The sequence below is a fragment of the Dermacentor silvarum genome, chromosome 5, assembly GCF_013339745.2.
Source record: "Dermacentor silvarum isolate Dsil-2018 chromosome 5, BIME_Dsil_1.4, whole genome shotgun sequence".
NCBI classification, from domain to species: Eukaryota; Metazoa; Arthropoda; class Arachnida; order Ixodida; family Ixodidae; genus Dermacentor; species Dermacentor silvarum.
In genome coordinates, this window is record NC_051158.1 from 19,336,697 (window position 1) to 19,358,855 (window position 22,159).

General features: G+C 42.4%; 1 protein-coding gene across 4 annotated transcripts in view; it reads left to right on the forward strand.

Moving 5' to 3' along the window:
• The window catches only part of LOC119452987 (transmembrane protein 104), a 37,162-nt gene that overhangs the window by 1,735 nt on the left and 13,268 nt on the right, over positions 1-22,159 (forward strand). The window contains exons 2-11 of one of the 4 annotated variants that reach the window (XM_049667461.1): positions 5,161-5,282; positions 6,857-6,995; positions 10,451-10,585; positions 12,791-12,863; positions 13,106-13,173; positions 13,257-13,287; positions 14,174-14,273; positions 16,063-16,192; positions 17,019-17,112; positions 19,642-19,934. In XM_049667461.1, the coding sequence (XP_049523418.1) occupies positions 5,161-5,282; positions 6,857-6,995; positions 10,451-10,585; positions 12,791-12,863; positions 13,106-13,173; positions 13,257-13,287; positions 14,174-14,273; positions 16,063-16,192; positions 17,019-17,112; positions 19,642-19,934 (1,185 nt within the window). Of the gene's footprint in view, positions 1-5,160; positions 5,283-6,856; positions 6,996-10,450; positions 10,588-12,790; positions 12,864-13,105; positions 13,174-13,256; positions 13,288-14,173; positions 14,274-16,062; positions 16,193-17,018; positions 17,113-19,641; positions 19,935-22,159 lie in introns of those variants that run through there. The other 3 variants (XM_049667462.1, XM_049667463.1, XM_049667464.1) reach the window with 3 other exon arrangements.

Genomic DNA, 22,159 nt, shown 5'->3' on the forward strand with positions numbered 1-22,159 from the left:
GTCTCATTGTCATGCCTTTATCTGTGGTGGAAAGCAGAACCGTGACCACTGCTGCAAAAGACAAGTTAAAGATAATAAAACAATCATCAGAACCAAAGCCTGAAACGCTACTGATGTTAAGTGTGTACTTTTGTACGTGGCATTTTTTCTTGTGGACTGAATCGGTAGTTTCTAATTTGCATCCCCACGTTTCCTTCATCTTGTGCAATTCTTCAGAAGCATCAGCAGCTTCTAGTGTACTCAGGGCTACTAACATGAAAGGAATCCTTTTGCTTGATCCTATTACTTTCTAATTATCCGCCCTTCAGCCAGCCAATCCCAGTGATAACGTTGGCAGAGCACCACTCCGACCACTGATGGAGCATGAAAAGGAATAGTATTCTAATAGAATCATTGCATTATCCCAGCCTAGGGTGCTGTACTTGTGCCTCTTCTTTTCTTGCTTCACATGGTGACCTGTCAAGCTCTGCACATAAAAAAAAAATTGCCTTTACGCTGATGACTGTGCTCTAATACAGTCATGATGCTCAATGATAACAAGTCTCAAAAATCACTTCTCAAGCTCTAGCAAGTGATCTTTAGCTTTCATAAAATCGTTGCTCTGTGCTTTCCTTCTTTTTTTTTTTTTTTTTTTCTAACTTATTTGTTCACCTACTCCTATAATTCTTGCTTCTAGTGGAATCGCATGCAACAAAACACCATGCACAAGTCTGTTACCTTGGTTGCTCACAGCTCCAAAACACCCCCTAACTCGTAAAACTCTTGTTTGGCCAATTCTTAAACATAGTGATACCATATGGAACCTGTGCACAATCTTCAACATCAGCTGGATAGAATGCTCAGGAAGAGGCTATTAGTTTAATTTGTCTTATAACTGGAACTTTTCCATCTCATATGTAACATTTGATCACTCTTCTTTCCAGCCGGCATTATGTCGAGTTACCGAAGTTTCTGCGTTTCCTATTTACTCGCCCCTGCACATTTCCAAATAGCGATTTGTCATTTGCTACCGTCATCCACGAGAACCAGTCACCAAGTAAACTTTGCCATCTTTACAGTTTTTTTTTTTTCCTTTTTTTTTTTTTTAGAACCCTGTTACTGTCCGATTCTTATTTAGGATTGTTTAGCATCATCAGATACATCCATGAAGATCTTTGGGCCTCTTACATTTTTGTTCAATTTTGTTTCTTGTAATCTGATTATAAATCCTTATATGCATGTGACTTGGCAAGAATAAACCAGCTGTAAGTTTGCGTATCAGCAGTCTGTTGGTGTTTTCTGTCTGTGCTTTTAGTAATATGCTAGTGCACAAGCAAGTATGAAGAGCCACCAACTAGCCCCTTTCATAGCACTCTTGAAGCAGTTAGAAGGCATACTGCTTTCTCCAATTTGTTTGTTTCACATTGTAGCACTTTTTTTACTTGCAATAACTTGTGCTTTGATTTGTATTCCCGCTTTTGCAATAACTCCAGAAGAGGGGTGCCCCAGCAAGGTTGTTCAAGAGAACTTGTTGTTGGATTAATTGGTGTTTAGTAAAGGACAGGTTTACTTTTGCGGAGACAAAACATGGACAGGAATGAAAACGAACCGCCTTTGTCATCTCTTTCGTTCTTGTCTGTGTTTGGTGTGAGTTGTTTTCGTTTCTGTCTGTGTTTGGTCTTTGTAGTGTTCAACTTGTCTTTTGGTCGTGTATTCATTGCACGTTGGAAACGTGGGTGGCAGTTCGTGTGAGTGTGCCATTGGGCGGATGCATGTACAGTCGCGGCCACTGTTAGAGGGAACACGGAGCGGGTGACCGCGCTCCGCGGAGCGCCACGACGGGCGCCGTGCGAACTATTGCGGCGCAAGCGCAATCAGCGCCACAGGCGGAGTTAGCTCCGCGTCGTCTGCTACGGTGCCTCCCACTTCGCCTCGAGCGGCGAAGCCTAGATTGCGCGCGTGCTTTGGAATACGCAAACCCTGTAGCAATGACGCGTCAATAGATACTATTCTAAATCAGTTATGAAAGCGCGCAGGCATGCTGTACGCCTAAAATATTAACTGCGCCTTTTACTTCTAAAAGTTCCCTTTGATCACAGAGGGTGGGTTTCAGAATTGGCATGCTAAGGAAGTAAAAAAATCACACGACAAACAAGAGATATTGATAAATCTGTGCTTCAGATTTATTATATATACGATGAAGCCAAGACCACGGCTGCAAATGAAGCTTAGATGATGGTCTCCTTCCTTTCGGAGACAATCGAGGCAGCAGGGTGCAATGTCCAAACCAATGACGAAGGCGAATTTTAGTACCTGGTTGCATCTCCCCCGGAGGCAATCGCGGCAGCCATCCTACGTGGCAGGGAACTGTATAACGAATCCACAAGGGTGGCATCCAGCTTAAGGCGTTCCCATTCAGCGTGGACTGCTCTACAAAGGCTGTCCCTTGACATTCCATGGAGGGGCTTGGATGCGAATGCCGCTTTCATTTGGCCCCAAATATTTTCAATAATATTGAAGTCTGGTGACTGCGGCGGCCACTCTAAAACGGCGATGTTGAGCTGGCGTAGTAGGGCTTCAACTTTCTTCGAAGTGTGCACAGGCGAACGGTCGTGTCGGAATACAGGACCAGCCCCGGAGAAGTGCACCTTTGCAAGTTCGCGATGGGCCACTGTGGTCAAAATTTCGCAGTACTTGTTCGCTGTGAACTTGCCAGTCGATTCTCACAAGAGGTCCAAGACCGTCTTTTGTGATCATGCCCCAGACACTTACAGTTGACCTTCCGCTTTTCGAGACTCTTTGTAAGAAGTTTGGCTGGTACCTGCATCAAGAAAAAAAAAAAAAAAAAACATTTGGGTGTCTAGACTACCGATTGTGAACGCATAAAATAAGGAAACGTACAGATAGCTGAAGCCGTTATGAACTTGTTCAAGCTATGTTTAAACCTGCAGTGTTTTAAATGCCTTTGCGATTAACCGCAGTCTCATATTTCGTCATTGCGTTCTTCTAAACGATTTCGGTGCACGTTAATGATTCCTAGGTGGTCAAAGTAGAGAAGAAGAGGCTTTTGGGCTGCAATCCTGCTCTTCAGACCCGCTTCTCGGAGGCATCGCTTGACCGTTGTCACGGATGCTCTCAAGTCGAGGGTATTTTTGATTTGCTGAGCAGAGAGACCTGGCTTCACGGCTGCCGCCGCAACGATCCAGTCATCCTCTTGTTCAGTCGTAACTCGAGACCTCGGCTTCCGCGGAGCATCCTTGATCCGGCGGCAAGATTTAAATGCTCTTACGATCCTGTTGACTGTCTTGAGCGTTCTTCCCGTCGCTTCGGCGATTTTTCGCTGCGACCTACCCTTGAAATAGAGCTCGACGATTTCCCAGCGCTCATTCTCAGGAACTCTGGCCATGCCGGAAGGTATTGCTTTGACGAAATGCCACACTAAGAACACATGCAGCCCCTTTTAAACTCATAACGAGCAGAGTTTTATCAAAAGTGGGCGTAACTTTCGTCGCCTAAATGCGCTGTTTGACATGTGAAGCATCCAAGGCACACGCTGTTAATCTTATGCCACGTGCTCTATTTCCTTTTGTAACCAAGTGAAATTTCAGCGACCAACTTTATTTTGCGACGAAAACGAACGTATGAAATTCGAACCTGAATACTGGGTGTAGCATGAACGGCGCGCCCAGATAACCCAGTTGAAATACTTTCTATCGAGCTCCATAGCTACAGTATTTTGAACCAGAGCGCGTGCGGCGAAGTGGGTGGCACCGTAGCAGACGACGCGCAGCCAACTCCGCCTCTGGCGCTGATTGCGCTTGCGCCGCAATACTTCGCGCGGCGCCCGCTTGGTGGCCCGAAGAGAGCGGCCACGCGTGCCGCGTTCCCTCTAACAGTGGCCACGACTGTACATGCGATGAAAGCTTGCCTTGTTGGAAGGCATGACAAGCATCCAGACTATGTGCCGATTAATATTATCATACTGGTAGTCTTCCCAGGGGCAGGGTGTGTTTTTTTAGTAGTGTTTCCAGTCTCATGAGCAATATACCAGGTAGACAGAGTAGTCGTTGACTTTGATGCAAGAACCTGAGCATTAAGTTCTGTTGCTTGTTTAGTTGTGATTGCTTTGTGAGTGAGTTATACAGTCTAGTTGCTTTCAAAAGGCAGTCTAGTACAAAACAAAACTAGGCAAATCAGTAAGATGCATAACTCTCAGTAATGCTTTGTCAGATTGTTTCACTTGTGCCTCAGTGAAAAATGCAGGGGAAATGGTATAGCACTTTTGAGTAGACCATGGCAGTAATTTGAGTTCTGACAGCACAGGCCTCGTGTTATACCATATGTCCGTCCTTACCCAGTTAGTGTAGTGCTGCTGAGATTGTCACTCTGGAGTAGACCAAGGCTTGTTGTAATGTATCATAGCTATTGTTCCTTGGGTCCTCTGTGCCTTCTTGAAGATCTGTCAAGTGTGCAATGAATTTGGGCCAATTTTGAAACTTGGGGAGCTTTTTCTGTAGGTGAAAAGTCATGTGCACTGTTAGCTCTAGGTATTGGTGTGTCATCACTTTGCTGATTAATGTTGTTTGTTATTATGGATTTCTTCTTTTTGCCTTTGTTCACAATCACCATACACTCATATTAGTGCGGTGAGCAGCAGTCACTTGGAGATTGGACTTCCTACAGATGTTAGCGTGTACCTTTTTATTTTAAGTACAACAGACCTTATTGATCAGTGCTGTGGGGGCCAAGCAGAATGATTTCTCTGTTTGCATATATTTAGACAGTATTTCCCAAGTTAAACATTCCTCTTAAGGAAGGTGCAGTCAAGGTGTAATGAGATTAGGACACAACACTGGGGTTGTTGTAGGTAACTGGGTGTCTTGGAATGTACAGTAGGCTGATGCTGACAAAAGTTGAGTCTGACAGAATGCTTTCAGTGCGAGTTTTGATTGATCATGTCATCTGCAGGTTGAAGGAACATTGTTTGTAGCTGCTCTGCTGGAATGTCTTGGTGGTAGAAGCTTGCATGAATAGAACTTGTTGCTGGGCGAGTTGGTTGACATCTGAGGAAAGCATGATTGCGCTAACATGAATGTTGCACTGTTGTGATAGGTGTCTCTTGGTCCTAATGCCATGACTTCTCTTATTTTGGTCGGTGGTTCTTCTTTTGCTCTCTTCCAGGTGGGACTGGTGTACATATTCAACCTGATTGTCGGCACGGGGGCACTTACAATGCCTGCAGCTTTCAAAGATGCTGGCTGGCTCCTCAGTCTCATCATTGTAGTTGTGCTTGCCTTTATGAGGTAAGTCAATCGGCCCATATGAGTGAGGTGTTCAACCAGCTGGTTCTGCCAGTACTTCTCCATGAGGCCTAATAATGGACACACGCACACACAAAAAAGGAAACCTTTAAAGGGAGCTGAAGACAACACAATAAGTGGCAGAAGGGAAAGTGATGTACGCTCTGTTAGAAATAAAACCTTTAGCTCTTTCCAACCATCTTTAACCCCGTAATGCCTGAACACCATTCCACATAAGGAAAATTGCAACAATATGTTAATCTTTATTTCTGGCCATGTTCATCCAAAAACAATTAAGTGCTGGGAGTAAAATTAATTAGTATAGCAATCAATTAATTAGTCATTGGTTTGCTGAATTATCCACAAAGGGGGGAAAACTATCCAGTGTATCAAAAACGATACTATGGGCTTTGCATTTGCATTAAGTTTTCATTCCCTAAATTAAAATTTTGAAGTATCAAACTCTATGTAGCAAGAATAATGCATTGGGCTTTGTCAGTTAAATAAGCATTGTATTCTCAACAGACTAGGGGTTCTTATTGGATTTACAGTGGAACCTCGTTGATACGATTTAGCATAATATGTTTTTCAGGATAATATGTTTCTTTTGCCGATAATATGATTTGGTTGGATATTACATCAGATGATAGGCTTTATTTTCTGGTTCCCATGAAGATCGTATCAACGAGATTCCACTGTAAAATAGTCAACTTCTAGTGAGTGTTGGAAGCGCACTTTTATTTTGCTCTTCAACAGTCTAGCTGAGCAATTGGTAATTTTCAGAAAAATTGTGGCCTCATGTTTACAACATTTCGCAGTGGAAACAGATCTGAAAATTGTTATATACGGGGTTCCGCATTTCTTGAGTGATTTTGGGGCAAATTCGTTGAGTGTCTCTTGGAGCTAATTTTTTCAACAGTAGGAGTTTATCTAAGTTTTCTTTTACAGTGCAATGAAATTAGGGCTTCTTGGCCTTTTTGCATACGCCCACTGAGGTTGCAGTATAAACACCGAGGTTGCATATGTCCACTCGTTGGTTTCTAAGAACCTTTCAGGTCACTCTTATGATTTTGGCGTTGATTATTATAGTTATGTAATGCCAGGTGTAGGTGTAAACTGTGCAAAAATCACAATTCCGCGTAGTGCAAATCTGCATGTGTGATGCACGCACAGGCGCCTTGTTCAGGCATTACATTATGTGGCTATAGTTCCGTGCGATAGCTTGCTTCATAGCAATGTGTGCATTATGATCATCTTGACTGCGGTGCTTCGTTCTGTGTAAGCTCCCAGGCGTCAGAAAGGCATTGAGACACGAATGCCCATAATCGCCGCACGTTCGAAGGATATGCGCCTTTGTTGATAGGCGACATGCCAGGCGTAAGAGGGAACAGGGCGCCGGCCGGAAAAATTTCAGGGGCCCGGTCACCCCCCCCCCCTCCTCCTCCTCCCTTGGCTACTCCACTGATTTGGACATTGTGTTTGTCTTTTGGTGTTCCTTTAAGTGGTGCATGCATGCATGTGCTGTAGTATTTTCTTTCCGTTCCTGCTCTTCTCGATCCTGGTGCCCACCCTGGCAGCTACTTGACGACGACGTTTGTGATCGAGGCCATGGCTTCAGCCAATGCACTTGTTCACTGGAAGACGCTGCAGCACTACAAGCGCGTGGTTGACGAGGAGGAGAGCGCCATCACACAGGCCCAGCAGGAGGACATGGTGGTGAGTCGGTGTGGTCTGCTTGGTCATAGTGCGACACACAGTTGTGGCAGTATCAGCGCTTGGCACAGTAGAGTAAGAATCTGTGGCAAAATCGTACAATGTTGCAAATGCACCAAATGTTCGGACCTCTCTCCTACCAGCTACGTTCTGAACTGATGCAGTTGAACCTCGGTGTAACAAGCACAGGAACACTAAATTATTGATACAGTGAAGTAAATATCAAAATTCATTTGCCGATAGCAGTGATCAATAAATGTGTGATTAACTGCTAATACTGGGTAAAAAGTATTTTCATATGAGATGCAACTTCGTCATAAGATTTGACTGTATAATGTAACACTTCATTGTGTGATTTTATTTTATTTTGATCATGAACTACTCTGAACCAGCCAGTGATGCATTTTGAAAAGGAATATAATTTTTGCATTATTTTTGACATGGTTGTGATGCCGTGTCACTGCTGTTCGTAGGCTTGTATAAACATATGCCACTATAAACCCGTGCTCGCTCCTTAAATTTTTTTTCTTGATTCTTTGGTTTGTGTGGCGTTATTTGGTTGTTCCCATACTGCAGTAGTGCTGCAGAGCTTTCTCCATTTTTTCTTGTCGCTTGTAGAGCTTTAGCTTTATGCTTGCACATTGGCTTGCCGTAGTTGCATTGCACAGGCACATTGCTAGCCTTCTGCTCCTTCTACTTTATGGCTTTCTTGCTTTAATGTTGAGAAAGTAACTTCTACAGCAGATTGCTGTTGGGACAGTTAATCTATCTTGCCAGACATTGTCACTAGGAATGGTCAGGCGGGAGGGCACTCTGGGTCAGTGCTAATACTCTTGATATATTGTGCAGGGTATTGTCACTTTGGCACAACTCTGGGTGAGACATAACAAATTTGAAAAACAAAAGCATAACATGTTCCTGTCACTGCAAAATAAAAAAAACAACTGTAAGTGGCCATATATAGAAGTCTGCTCATTTGTCATTGAGTGGCCATGGCCTAGACTTTCTAGCTGATACAGTCAATGTGGGAATTCCAGAAAATACTACAGGTATATTGAAGCAGTGCAATGGGACGAGGACAAGAAAACCACAGCAGGACTAGCGCTTTCTTGTTTTGGTTGTTCTCTTGTCCTCGTCTCATTGCGTGCTGAACCAACTCGACTAAATTAAGTTTTTGACACTACTGCAAGGATTGTGCAGGACGGGTATTCTGATGCACAATTTGGTTCAGCGAGTATTCTTTTTTTTTTTAATTAGTTCTTTTTTTCTCGGGCATACCATTATAGAGACAAAGTTAAGTGAGAATGTGTCTAATGAAGGAGATTATACAGGTGCAGGCAAGAGAGGCTGTAAACGTTAAAGGAATTGCTCGGAACAAGTCAAGATGCCCATCTGCTTCGACACATTGACAAACCGTTATAAAATGCATTTTCTTCACGCCTCTACATACAGATACACGCAGCATTAACGTGTGTGCACTATACTGTCTAACGGTGACGTCAAACAGAAAAGGTGCGGTAGAAAAATTTTAAGTTTTATTCAAGTTGAATGCCATTTATTTAGACTCTGCAATTTATTTTCACACGTTCTATTCCAGCACCCATTAATGTTGGAAATGGTTACTCTTCTACAGTGTTTATGATCAGGCGTGCTGTGAGAGCTCGCAAAAGCTTGAGGAAGGTTATGTTTGCTATATCATAACGATAAGGCAGTGCCTGTGTGTTTGCAACAGGCATTTGCTATGCAGCACTTTCTTTCAAATGTCCAGCAATTAGCTGTCTTGGCGAAGGTCAGCTCTTTTTAGTCTCGTCTACTGAGATTGCCACTGCAAGTGATGAGTTGCTTCTGTAATACAGTAGAAGCTTACTGATGCATTCCTCGATAACATGTCCTTCTTGTTGTAACATCGCCTAAACTCTGCATATTCATGTAATGTTTTGTGTTTAGAAATTCACTGCTGCATTTCCATGAAAAACATGTTACGAGAAGATACAGTTCCTTTCATTGCATGGGAAAGTTTCCCAAGCTTGCAGTATGACTGCGAAGTGCTAGCCACAAAAAAAAAATTGTCTAGAGAAGTACACACAATATATAAACCTTTCTTTCCTGCAGCTTTAGTAAAAATACTTTTACCATTCCTTCTTTTCTTTTTTCTTATTCGCATAAGGAAAAGTCAGTGCCGCATGCATGACAGTGCTATTGAAGGCAAGACTTTAGGCTTGTTAAACTGAAAATTCACTTAACCCCTTCAGGGCGCTGTGTACACAATTGTGCACACTAAGATAACTCATAAAAAGTAAAGGCAATGATGAAAATATTGATATTATAATTTAAAACAGGTTGCCTACATCTTGGAACACTTATTGGTCCTGTGCTGCGAGTGTGAATAAAATGTGTAAATAGTTTTAGTAAAACAAGTTGGAAGGCTAAGTATTTGCTCTCTCTGTCACTATATCATCATGTAGCATTATCCCTTTTTTCATTGTTTTTCACAATAGATATATTTTAAAGTCGCTGGATAGGTACTTTCCAAGTACGCTATAGGCATGAAATCGTTGAGGTTCTCATATCTGACGTTCCTGTAGAGAGTTTTTGCATGGAGTCCACATTCTGTAAACTTTACAGAACTCATTCAAGAATTGAAAATTCTTAATCTCTTCTGCAGTTATATGCTTATTGTGCTTCTGAAGATGCAAGAAATGTGGTGAACTAAATTGTCAAGACAGAATCAATTGGCGCCTGAAGGGGTTAATTAGAGCATGTGTAAAACATTGGTATGAAATTACTAAGCATTTACCGATTGCTTGAGTGTTATTTCGAGGATTGCAAACACTTAAGGCAAAACAAGAAGAGTAAATATAAAAGAGTATATTTATTGAGGCTCGTACTTTAAACGTGACGATGGAAATTTCACGATGGACCTGCCGTGGTGGTTCTGTGGTTATGACTGCTGAGCATGAGGTCACGGGTTTCATTCCTGAAAGCAGCCACATTTCGATGGAGGTGAATTGTGGAAACACTTGTGTACTTGGATTTAGGTGGGCATTAAAAAAACAACAGGTGGACGAAATTAAACTGTAGCCTCTCTTGTCACTCGTGAGTCGCGTTAGGATGTTAGCCCTGTCATTTAAAATTGCACTATAGTTCAGCTGGGCATTTTTAGGTTAAAAAAAGACTTAGACCATTCCTTGTGCTTACCTTATCTTTCTGAACTTCATGAAAAAGTTCATGCACATGAAAGTTGCCTCTTTCTGAAGTTGTTCAGCTGAAACGTTTTTTTTTCATAGGGTGTAATGTGCACTGCCTGCAGGAGATTTTGGACAACTTTGTTGAAGTTTTACTGTAGCGAAAAACAAGACATACCTATATTGATTATCATCCCCTATATGGTGGTATCGGTAGCCTCACTAATGCCCGCTGCACTGTCGACAATGCTCCTGGCTTTTCTTTTCTTCCAGTACTGTGCCTCGGGCTGCTCTAAGTGCCTGAAATGCAGCGCATGGCCTACGGTGCAACTCGTAGGTCGCTCATCGGCCATGAAGGCCAAACTATCAAAGCGAAACTATCTGGCAATTCAAATCGAAAGGGTAACTGTGTGAGTAGAGAGCGCATGGATATCACTGTCGACTACGGACACTATATCTGGTGGCGGACAGGCAACTTCCCTGTTACTACCCTTCGGGTCATGGCGGCTTGGCGACTATGTATACATACGTTGGTACCATACCTGTTGTGCTGTCGAGATGTGTGCCTTGAACCTGTTTTGTGATGTCACATTCATTTTTTGCTCCCTAATTATTTTTCCCCCACTTCTATTTTGCTTCTTACTGTGGGATTTCTGTTGTGGAATGCTTTTTTACCTGTGTGTTGATCAGTCCTCGTAAACACCTGTGCTGTGCTCTTTGGGGATGGAAGGAGGTGCTGGATAATGTTATTTTAATGTGTTACACTTGTTAAGATTTGGAGTTCGGCATGTCCTGTAGTACAGTATAATCTCGTTAATTCAAGCTTGATGGGGATTGGAAATTTATTCGAAAACGGAGTTCGAGCTAAGTAGAGGCCCTTTAAATATAGTGCCTAATCAGTTGTGTGGTACAGCATGTAACACCAAAACCATCACTGTGCTCTCATTGAGTCTTATCTTTCCCCCATCAGCGCATGACGGCACGTGTTGTGACATAGACCGGAACGTGCGGTATGTGACATGCACGTGTCACGTGTGCGGTACGACATGTGCCGGAAGAAGCCCAGGTTACGTATATAGTCCAAGTGTGATAAGATCGCACACACTGTTTGGTATGAGTGCGAGGGAAGACGTGTGAGGGTGAGCTGACAAGGATGATGGCTTGATGTGCGCCATCCTCCCACATGCTCTATTTCGGAGATACTACCGTGATCCAGTGCACGCTAGGAGGGGGTGAGCACGCAGCAATGTGTTGAAGCGTGCGCTAAGAACCTCTTTCCTGCGCCTTTTAAGCTGGTTGGTAAAAGAGGGTGCACGCCGCTCTGCTTCACGGCACGGCATTCTTCATGCACGGCTTTCAACATAATTTCCGTGACGCCCCCGTGTGCATTGCTGTATTCCCTCAGTGCCACTGCTGCTGCATCCGGTACAAAGAAGACTGCTCGGAAAAGCACGGCGATTGCAGCAAGGGCCCAAACTTCTACGCTCTCAAACTGACTAGTATTATGAATCGCCAACTTGCTCAATCAGCTACCCTGCTAAGTCATTGTCACGACACGCGACATTAGGATAGCTAGCGACACATCAAACCTTTGCCGTTGGCTCGAGTTTGTCCAAAAATTGGTCCATGGTAGCGATAAAAACCGCTGCACCGTTTTTGGAGTTCGAATTCACTAGATATTTTCTCTATTGAAATACATAGCACTTTGCTGAGACCAACAGAGCAGTTTGAATTATCCATTCATCCAAATTAGCCATCCATTCGACTTATGAGAGTTCAAATTATCGGGATTTCACTGTATAGAGTATTGAGAACAAATAAGTTGTCTATTAGAGTGACACAATAGGTGTCAAGGTAATGGAAACAATTGCCAAGGTTTAGTTAAAGTGACGAGATTATGAAATTTGCTCGTGTAACTGTTGAGGGGAATTAGCAGTAAGGAAAATGCATGGGACACAGTGTAGCTCAATGTGTGTGACTGACAAAGGACTGTGGCAGCTGTTGGTCTCTGGGAGAGGCCTTTGTCTTGCAGAAGCAGGCGGATGATGGTGCTTATGTTTTATAACAGCTGTCTGAACAGAACCGCTGAATCGCTCAGTTTGCTTGTGTAATCGGACATCTACACTTTGATCCACCAAGCAATGCTAGCAGTACCTGGTGAAGTCATCGCTACCAAGCATCAGCCAGGGGCAGTGTTGAGAGCACATTCTTGCTGTGCTTCTAGGATTGCTGGTGCTTGCATTACCCACTGTATTGTCTAGTAATTGTCAGTGCCATGTCCGCATCTTTTATCAATGCCACTGCAACATAAAAAACTCAAGGTGCAACACTTGTGCATGAAGAGCATTTAAGAGCACATGCAGGATTCGCATGTGAAGGGCTTTCTTTTTCTTTTTTTTTTGAAGCATAATCATTAGTGCAAAATTATATTCTAGTTTACTGCAGAGGAGTAGAGGTAGAGCAGGGTTGGGAGCTAGGAGAAACCGACTTACTTAGTGCATGGTGTGCTGTGGCAGTTCCAAGTCTGAAATCCTTGTTTATTTGTGTGATGGGCTTGTTTATCTTGGAGTTGCACCTTATTTCTTTCTTTCCCTTTTTCTGTGTGCTTCGCAGAATGAACTCAGGACGGATGACATCATCTCCAAGTGTGTAGACGAGGATGAACGAGTGCCTCTTCTCTTAAGCAGTTGAGTCACTGTCTTACTTTCCCTGCATGCTCTCAGGTTATTTGTGTTTCTGCTTTTCTACCGTAGGTATACATTCACGGAGCTGAGAATGTGAAATAACAATATTGCGAGTGCATGGCTGTTGGTACGTGTCCTCCTGGATTAGAGGGTTGCAAAACTTTTCACTTGTGGATAGATTATGGTGGCAAACTTGAAGCCCAGCATAAAGCTACTGCATCAAACGTTTTTCACTTGTTTTCAGATGCAGCGGAGCGAATGGCAGAGTCCTCACATGTCAACTACTTTGCCATCACTGAACGCTTCGAGCTGGTGCGAATTTTTTTCATTTTCTTCACCTAATTTTGCTTGAAGTGGTGCTCACTTCTTTTCACAACCTCTTTTCTCCACTACAGGGCAAGATGGCGTCCCTCTTTTTCAGCAAAGGTGGGTGTAGTCAAGTCTCTGGTTGTGCACTGTTCTTCAAAAGCTTCAAAGCTACTCCACAAGTGACAGGATCTGTGGCCAGACCTTTTTAGTATGCCCCATACTCCGAGCCTCAAGGCATCAAGGAGCACTGGTCCCCTGAATCACTGGGGCTTTGAAGAAACAAAAGCCTCCTCAAGGGCTTCCGTACATTACCTTTAAACAGGTTTTGTCAAGTGGCTCTGAAGTTTCTATTGGAGATTGTTTTCATTTGATAGCCGGAGTGTGCCGTGGAAAGTTTTCCCATGCTGGTTGTTGCAGAGCATGTTTTGTTACGACAATGTGGGAGAAATGTCTGATTGAACTCAATCGAGATAGTATTTAATTTCCAAAATTTGGAGCATCTTGCAAAAATATTTATGCTGATAGTTTAATGCAGCTGTTCCAGTCGGGGTCAATATTACACAGCAATGTGTACACCAAGCAGCTTGACGTAATAGTTCAGCGGAAATCCGCTAGGTGGAGATAAGTAATCAACTGCGAGGCTTTCTTTCGAGGAACCCGGTTGGGTTTCCATTGTAGCAAATTGCTACATTTGGGTGGATGTCTCAGTTTCCCTTTAACCAAGCAGCTTCTTCTTGTTTGTGTGTTAGCAGCATAATCAATGTGATGATTAATGAAAGAAGCACTCAGCTCTGTAAGCGCTTGTGTCCCTTCTTTTTATTTGGTTGTTAGCTTTGTGCTTGCTCCTGAGTGCTCGGGTTGTGCACATTCTCTGCTTTTCTCCACATCTTTTGCATCGTCTTATTGTATCACCTTGCTGAGCTTTGTGTATTGAAGAGCCCTTGCTGTCCTTTTAAAAGAAGAGCTTGCATTATTTTAATTTCACATCGCTTCTCTTCGGCAGTGGGTGTGAATCTCTTCTACGTGTGCATAGCTGTGTACCTGTATGGAGACCTGGCCATATACGGTGCGGCTATTTCAAAGTCTGTTCGTGATGTAGCATGGTAAGTGGCTCTCGTAGTGTTTGCAGAGCTAATCAGCTCGGGAAGCTTACCTGCATTGAGTTTGAACCATTCAGTGATATAAAGCACTAAGCAAGCGTAGACATCAAAAAATTCGTTCTGGTAATTGCGTCACAACACAGAATTGAAATGTATTCATATGTACGAGAAGAAGGTTGAGCATAGAAATGAAAGTATCGCCTAGTCTTTGAGCCTTCTTTTATGAGGCAGTTGGTTAAAAGAAGGAAAAAAAAGTATGTAGAACAGTTATTTTATGCATCTTCATTGATTATAAAGAGATGTATGAAAATTACTATTTCAGGACTGATTTCAGCGTAGTTCTGGCTCAGTCCTTGGCAATATTTTTTTTTACAAATGTAGGTTGACTGAGTTTGTCACATCAAGCATATTCTTTCTGTGAAATTGATATTTTCAACTTACCTATTGGGTTGAATCCTAATTAGGTGTTTACTTTTATAGCTTATCAAACTGTACGTGTGCATGAATCATGCACAAATGATGGGCAGTGTTCAAAATCGTAGATCTCATTTGAATCCTTATATCAAAAAGCCGTACTCACGGCTTTTAGTCCCGCCTCTTCCTCTCTCAAAAGGAAATAAAGCTTGATTTGATTTGATCCCTTCAGCGTAAATAGACTGTAGAGGTAGATCAAAACATTCTGGAAAAGACCCAATGTTTGTGTCTTAAGGGTGTTTTTCTGTTCCTGACCCATTGCATTTGTATGGCCTCTTGGTGGTAAGAGAGAGCTTTAGCTCGGAGGATTCTATCAAAATGCATGGGAAAGCAGAAGTTGTTTTTCTCGGCAACCACTGCACCGAATTTGATTAAGTTTGTTACATTTAAAAGAATAAGTTAAAATCTAGTGACTGTTAGAAGCATATTTTTGATTTAGGCTGTCAATACTTTAATAAAGATTGTTGAAAACTACAAAATTTAGAAAAACAAAACTATGATGTTTAAGCTGCATTTAATAATGCATCTAAAGCGAACAAAATTGATATATTGCACGCTCCTGTGAAATATATTACTAGTTTGTGAATAGGACTTTTGCAAGACCCTTGTAAACACAGTAATAAATTCACGTGAGCTTTAAATTAAAATACCAAGTTTGTCTGCTTTACATGCTAGATAGGATGCAGTTTTTCATAACTGCAATATGTTTTGGTGCAGAGCTACGAATTAGTAAATTTTGGGGTTTCTATTTTTCTAAAACTTATCAATTTTCAGCAATATAAAATAAAAGAACATTCCCGACCTAAATCGAAATTTTACTTACAAGCAGTCAGTAGAATTTAACTTTCTCAAATGCATGTAACAAATTTCATTAAAGTCGGCCATGGGGTTATCTCAGAAAAGCATTTCGGCGTTTTACATGTATCTTTGCAATAGGGCGCGTTGAGTTTGGCCCGAGCTAAAGCTTCCTCTTAACGCGGTGAAATCGAGCATTTTTGGAACCCAGGGGCCTTCCTGTAAGATTTTGCTGGATTGAATGAATGTGTCTTAGCGCATAAACTAGGTTATGATACAGAGGTGGGTTTTTATTGATGCATACTATATTGTTCGTGAAGTCCTGTTGTACAGCACATTCTATTGGTTATTGTATGTTTTTTTAATGCCTCTCGATGATTAAGGTACCCCAACAAATGTTATGGGCACTTCACCGGACAGAGTAACATCAGTAGTGCTTTTTGAGAACTTTCACACAGGTTTAGTGCTTGCTTTCACTGAAGTGAAATGCTCTGATGAAATTCTTTTCCTGTCCTTCTCGTAGCCAATTACCAGCGACGTCTGTAGAAAACTTAACCACTACGGCCAACATTTCAAACGAAACTCATCCAAATGACTTGCCGTGCTGGAAAAACTCCACCATCACTCGTGGAAACGCTTACAGGATATTTTTGGTACGAATTTCCCTCCTCTTTATAAATAGTCTTTTCTGCTCTGTAAGGTTGGGGTTGCGAAATCTTTGGCTTTCTGTGAGCGAAAATATTGATGCACACTGAACCCTAGCAGAAGGCTAGTTTGCAGGTACTGACTTAGCAGAATGCTATTTGTAACATTCTTTTGCAGCTATGTGTAAAAGAATGTTAATGCTCTTGATCTGTTGTCCTGGTCATTTTGTGGTACTCCTTGAGTTTAAGCCATGGGCCATGCATCACAGTGGATAAGTGGCTGTTGTGATCCTTTGATGAGCGTAAGGCCACAGTTCTGATTCACAGCCACAGCCGGCTGCATTTTGCTGTGGGCAGAGTACAAAAATGCTCATTTAACTAGTCACAAAAGTTTGGGAACACAAGACTTGCAATGAAGCTCAATATTGTGAGGCTTGGGCACATATTCTTGAATTCAGTTTTGATTTATACTATTTTTTCAACTTGCAGATTAATTCATTAAATTGGAGTACCACGTCTTAACATAAATTCATATTTGTTGCTGTCCCGTAAATCTTTGTGGCCAACTTTACATGGATTTGGGTGCGCATTTAAGGATACCACATGATTCAGATTACTGCATAGCCATCTGCCAAGGTGTCATTTGTAGTATTAGTGTTACTTTGGAACATTTAGCCTCACCATTCATCAAGCCGTGCACAAACTGGCCCAGCAGGGTTATGCTAATGGCTATTGCAGAGTTGCCTTCACTCAACACATGTTCATTCAAGCTGCTCAGATTTGAGTTAACAGCGACCAACCTCTCACATTATGCTTATTGTGCATGTTGCTTCAGTTGGTTTTCCTGGGTCTTGTTGGGCCGTTCACCTTCTTCAACGTGCAGAAGACAAAGTACTTGCAGATCTTCACAACCCTGATGCGCTGGATTGGTAAGCACAAACTTTTCACTCACTTGCATGAACGAAGACTGAGCTGGTCTTGTAGAGCCAGTTTGGCAGTCCTTCAAAAATAAGTGCTAGTGTTTCTGTGTTTAACTAGTACTTCAACTTTGTTTGCTGGCATGCCAAATTTCCAATGGGCTTTCGAGGCCTCTATTCATTGCAGTAACTCGGGTCCCTGTGCAACCACTTGGCCTCTTCGATTACCCGTCCCTGACAGTCCCAGACTGCCCGAAGCAGTGCTTTCAGCCAATGAGCGTTGCGTGTGCGCCTTCTCAGACTGTCCTGGACTGTCAGAGACGGATAATCGAAGAGGCCCACTGTCAGCATTGTCTATGAAGTGTATAGAAATATGCTTCAGTTTCTCGTTCAAGGCATTACGGGACAATAAAGGTGGAAGTTAAACCAGAAATTATATTCACAGAATAACTTTATAAAATTGTTTAACAAGTTCGTCATTACTTGCAAGTCACAGAATTCCATGAGGAAATGGCACAAACATTAGGAAACATCTGTGCTGCTGTTTTGGAAATGGCCGACCAGTTTCGGCTGACATGCTCTCTTGCTTAAGATTTGTCAAGACTGGTCAACAATTGGCAATAAGCAAGTTTTGTTGTACAGAAGAACAAAAGAAAATGTAACCCGGCCATTTTTACTGCAGTTTTTTACAAAGCAGCACAGTACTTCTTGCCAGTTTATGCTGTTTGTAGACAAATGGAGTCTTATCTCTGCTACCCTCTGGGTCGCCAAGGGTGGCAGAGCATGGCCTCCTAAGACTGCTGGCACAGCACAGGGCTCCTGTGCTGCACTAACAACCCTGGAGGCCACGAATGATACATGCACTTTGGTGATACATGCACTTGGCAACATTTTATTTGCTTCCACCTTTTGAAATATTATTCTGCCTTTTTAAATATTATTCTGGTAGAACACTTCCTTGACGGCACTTTACAACCTAGTGCGTAACCGAAATTCCCGGTGAGGCCTGATGAGTTTCGCTTTAAGATGACGCCAATTTTTCTCTGTGCCAGACCAGCAGAGCCTCATGACTGATGGCGTAATGTCAGATTCCTTACTTTCTCTTTTCATCAACAGGTGTATTTCTGTAAGTATGCATTCTTAGTGCCTCGATATAGTCAGTTTTCGCACAGATTTACAGTTATTAGACACGATGGGCAGTCAGTGATGTGGTTGTAGAATTCTCCCAGGCTATCTTGCACTGTGTAACTGACAGTGTGATTGTCATGTCTTGCAGCGCCTGCCTTGTCTTGCAGCTATTATGGAACACGTTCAATGGCACACATCCAACAATGTTTTACTGAGAATGAGGAATGGCCATTTTTTTTAATGAACATAAGCAAACTCTGCACATCAACAATTACAATATGTTAATATTATGTTCAGATCTAGAGATGCAGAAAACAGGTATTTTTGAAAGTTCTAAAAAGAGTACTAATAGCATTTCACCTGTCTAAACTATAGGAGAACGTACATTATAGACCACTTATAACGTAACCACTTATAGTGCAGGATCGGATATAGTACGGTCTTTTCAGACTCCCGTTAATTTTCCCATAGCACTCCATGTATACGCATACCACTTACAGTACAGCCGCGTGAGACGAAATACCGGTTATAATGCGGCTTCCGCGGGAAAAATCAAAAAGCTGTCGAGCTTGAAGAGCACCGGCTACATCGCGATTATGTTTTCGCCAGCTCAGCGGCGAAAATGTAATCGCGATGTGCGTGCGATAGTACAAGCGTGTCTACATTCTTGGTCTACATGTTTTGCATACGTGCAGGACTTGAAAATCATTTTGGTTATAGTGCGGCACCGCTTATAGTGTAGATATTCGCGACTCCGGCGACTTACGTTATAAGCGGTCTACACTGTACTTGTCTCCCCAACTGATGTTCTAAACCTTTAGCTGAAACTGTTTTTAAGTAAATAACGGTTGAAGTAAATACCGGTGTAACAACTTCTGTTTATTTGTTCGGTGTCACTTGATTATGCATTCTTTTGTGGCTGCTGCCTTCGTTGCTTTTGATTGTTTAAGGAATCTTTGCACATCTACACAAGTTTCGCCTTGCTTAAAGGCCTGAACAAGAGCTCCGTCCTCATCGGTAATTTTTTTATGTGGACACCAGGTACGGAAAGTGTATTCCTAAATACAGTGAAACCTGTTTATAATGAAATAATGGACATAACAAAGTAATTCTGGCTCCCTTTCAACTTTGTTATAACAAGGTTCTATTGTATTATGTTCCAGATGTCTTCCTTGAAATGCTGGAAAGCTTCAAAAATCTTTTGATGTTCACTATATTTAAATCTAATATTGTGATTTTTTTTTTTTTTTTTTTTTGTCTGTGCTCTCATGTCTTGAGCTGCTGAGCACTGCCTCTCAAGCCCTCGTTTGGCTTCAGCAGGCCTGTTTTTGTATTTTGATATTGTATGTAATAGATATTGGTATATTTTGTACCAACAAACGGTGCACTTCATTTGCCTCCCCCTTGTGACAGCATTCACCTCGATGATCGTGCTGTGTGCTCTGGCCCTGGGCCAGGGTAAAGGTCAGGGCCACCCTGCCCTGGCCGTGCCCACGGGCCTGCCCAACCTGTTTGGGGTGTGCGTCTACTCGTTCATGTGCCACCACTCGCTGCCCTCGCTGGTCACCCCGTGGCGAGAGAAGCGCCACCTGTTCCCCCTGCTGGCCGCCGACTACATGCTCATCCTGGGCTTCTACACCCTGCTCAGCTTTACCGGCATCTTCACCTTTCCCGAGCTGCACGACATGTACACCCTCGACTTCCAGGTGGGAGGGCGCTCTGAGCCGTTGATGCTGTGCACACTTTGTGAACACCAAAAGCACTGACAATTTTATTGACATCGCACATTCCATATTTGCAAGGAGATAACATCTAAAGATTTCATGGCACAAGCTGGGGGCACCCAAAATCGAGAACACAAGAAAAAGAATATCTCATGCTAACTTTTTAAGGCAAAAGCCTTAGATGGCTCCTGGGTAGGAAAAATGTGTTGTTTAGCATTCTGGTACCAAAATTCATAATGCCACTAACAAAGGTCGTAGGTTCGAGTGCCTTCATTAAGTCTACCTTAATATATACTTAATTAAGGCACTCGAGAACCCACAACCTTTGGTGTTAACGCAGTCAATTACGATAGAGTTAATTAAGGCGCTCGAACCCGCGACCTTTGGTGGGAGTCGAACCACCTTACGTGGGAGAAAACAAGTACTAATAGGAAGTAACAACACTTTCGAACAAGAATTTCAAGTAATATAATTACTGTCTCGTGGGCACGCAGGCTTTTGCCTTCATCCTCTTTAGAGTATGCTAAAGCAACTGTCAACTTTTATTTTCTAAGTTTTTTTGTAAGAGTGACCTAACCTGGTCACTCTGACTTGGTAACCTAACCTGGCTGATGCATTTTCCATGTGATTTTGATAAAATGAATTGCTAGTTTGTTCCTCTGTTTAAATTTTTGTGCTGTGTGCCCAGGAAGGGGCGATTAAGCATTGCCAGCTTGATGTAGCATTATTGGCTGGTGTACAGCCTGGACACTATGAAAGGAAATGCATGTGGGTTCCTTAAAAAGCAACAAATTTGCGCTTTGTAACTTTTTGCGAAAAATCAGGAGGACACCAGCTTACTTGAGTCTGCTTGTATGTTGCTGATTTATGCTGGCTTAAGTTTTCCTGTGCTTTGAACTATCGAATAAATCACATGAGTTCACTGAAGTTGACTGGTTGGGTGGAATGTGAAGCAAAACAGTGCCAAGCATGGGTGGGAAGTGCTGTCTACTTGCTCCTTACCTATTCTTTGCACTATTTTCTTATGCAATTTTACCCTTTTACTGCGAGCTCCTAGAATCCTGGCTTAGGCTAGCTCAGTTGGTCAAGCAAACTGTCCAGTGACCAGATGTTCTTGCATTGATCTCCAAACCAACCAAGGCAAATTTTTCTTCCACAGCAGAGCTCTTCCTGGGGTACCCATAAATTTTCCTTCATTGCTCAGTGCTACATTCAAGTGTGTATAAATTTTCAAAGATGGACATTTTGGCTCGCAGATGGTAACCTTGTTCATAACTAGAGGCCGTATCTTTAGGCATTAAAAAAGCGCGTTTTAGGCGCCAAAAATAGGCAGGCAAAACAACGTTTTAGGCCTCCAACATCGTAAATATAGGCACAATAAATCTTTACATAAATGCAAATTATTTCAAACGAAGACGTGCGTGACCTGTATCTACGACAAAAAAACAAGAAATGTTATTGTGTATGATGACACAAAGGCGCCAACAGTTGAACATAGCCGTGCAATTGCCCCATAAAACTGCTGGATTAATGACGATCATTTGGCTTAATTCTACAAGCACACTGCTAATATTCATGTTCAACGGCCACTGTACTCGAGCGTCGCTTATAGTGAAACAGGCATGAAAAAGAATACTAGAAACTTAGGAATACTGATTAAAAAAACGCTACTTTATGTCTGCCTGACGCAAATAAATTAAGACACAACAAAAACAGATAAATAATAAATGCAAGAGAGACTACAATTTATTAAGAAATTAACATGTTCTTACTTGAGGACTGTTAGGTACAACTCTGACAGTTTTCTCATATACGATGACATTATCCGAATTGTACAGGCAAAACGTCCCAACACTGCCAAATACACTTCCGCCCATTTGAAGTGCACATGTTTGAAGAAATGTGTTTAGAGGGCACGCGGAACATAGTCTAAGAATCACTGTGAAGATTGTGGAAACAATAGAAAACTACCACCACCTCGAGATTTTTGGATTCAAAATTGTGCCTCTTGTCACTGAGAATGATCTTGTACGCTCAGAAGGAATGCTTGACGGCGGTGAACACCTTAAAAGGTAAATTACAAACAAAACAAAAGCCGCAGGCGCATCACAGTTTTCTTCCTTCTTTTGCTCTTCACTCTCCTTTCCCCTGTCGGCTCTCCGCGGTTTCGCATTCGCCAACCGCTCGCGCCATGTCAGCGCGGCGGC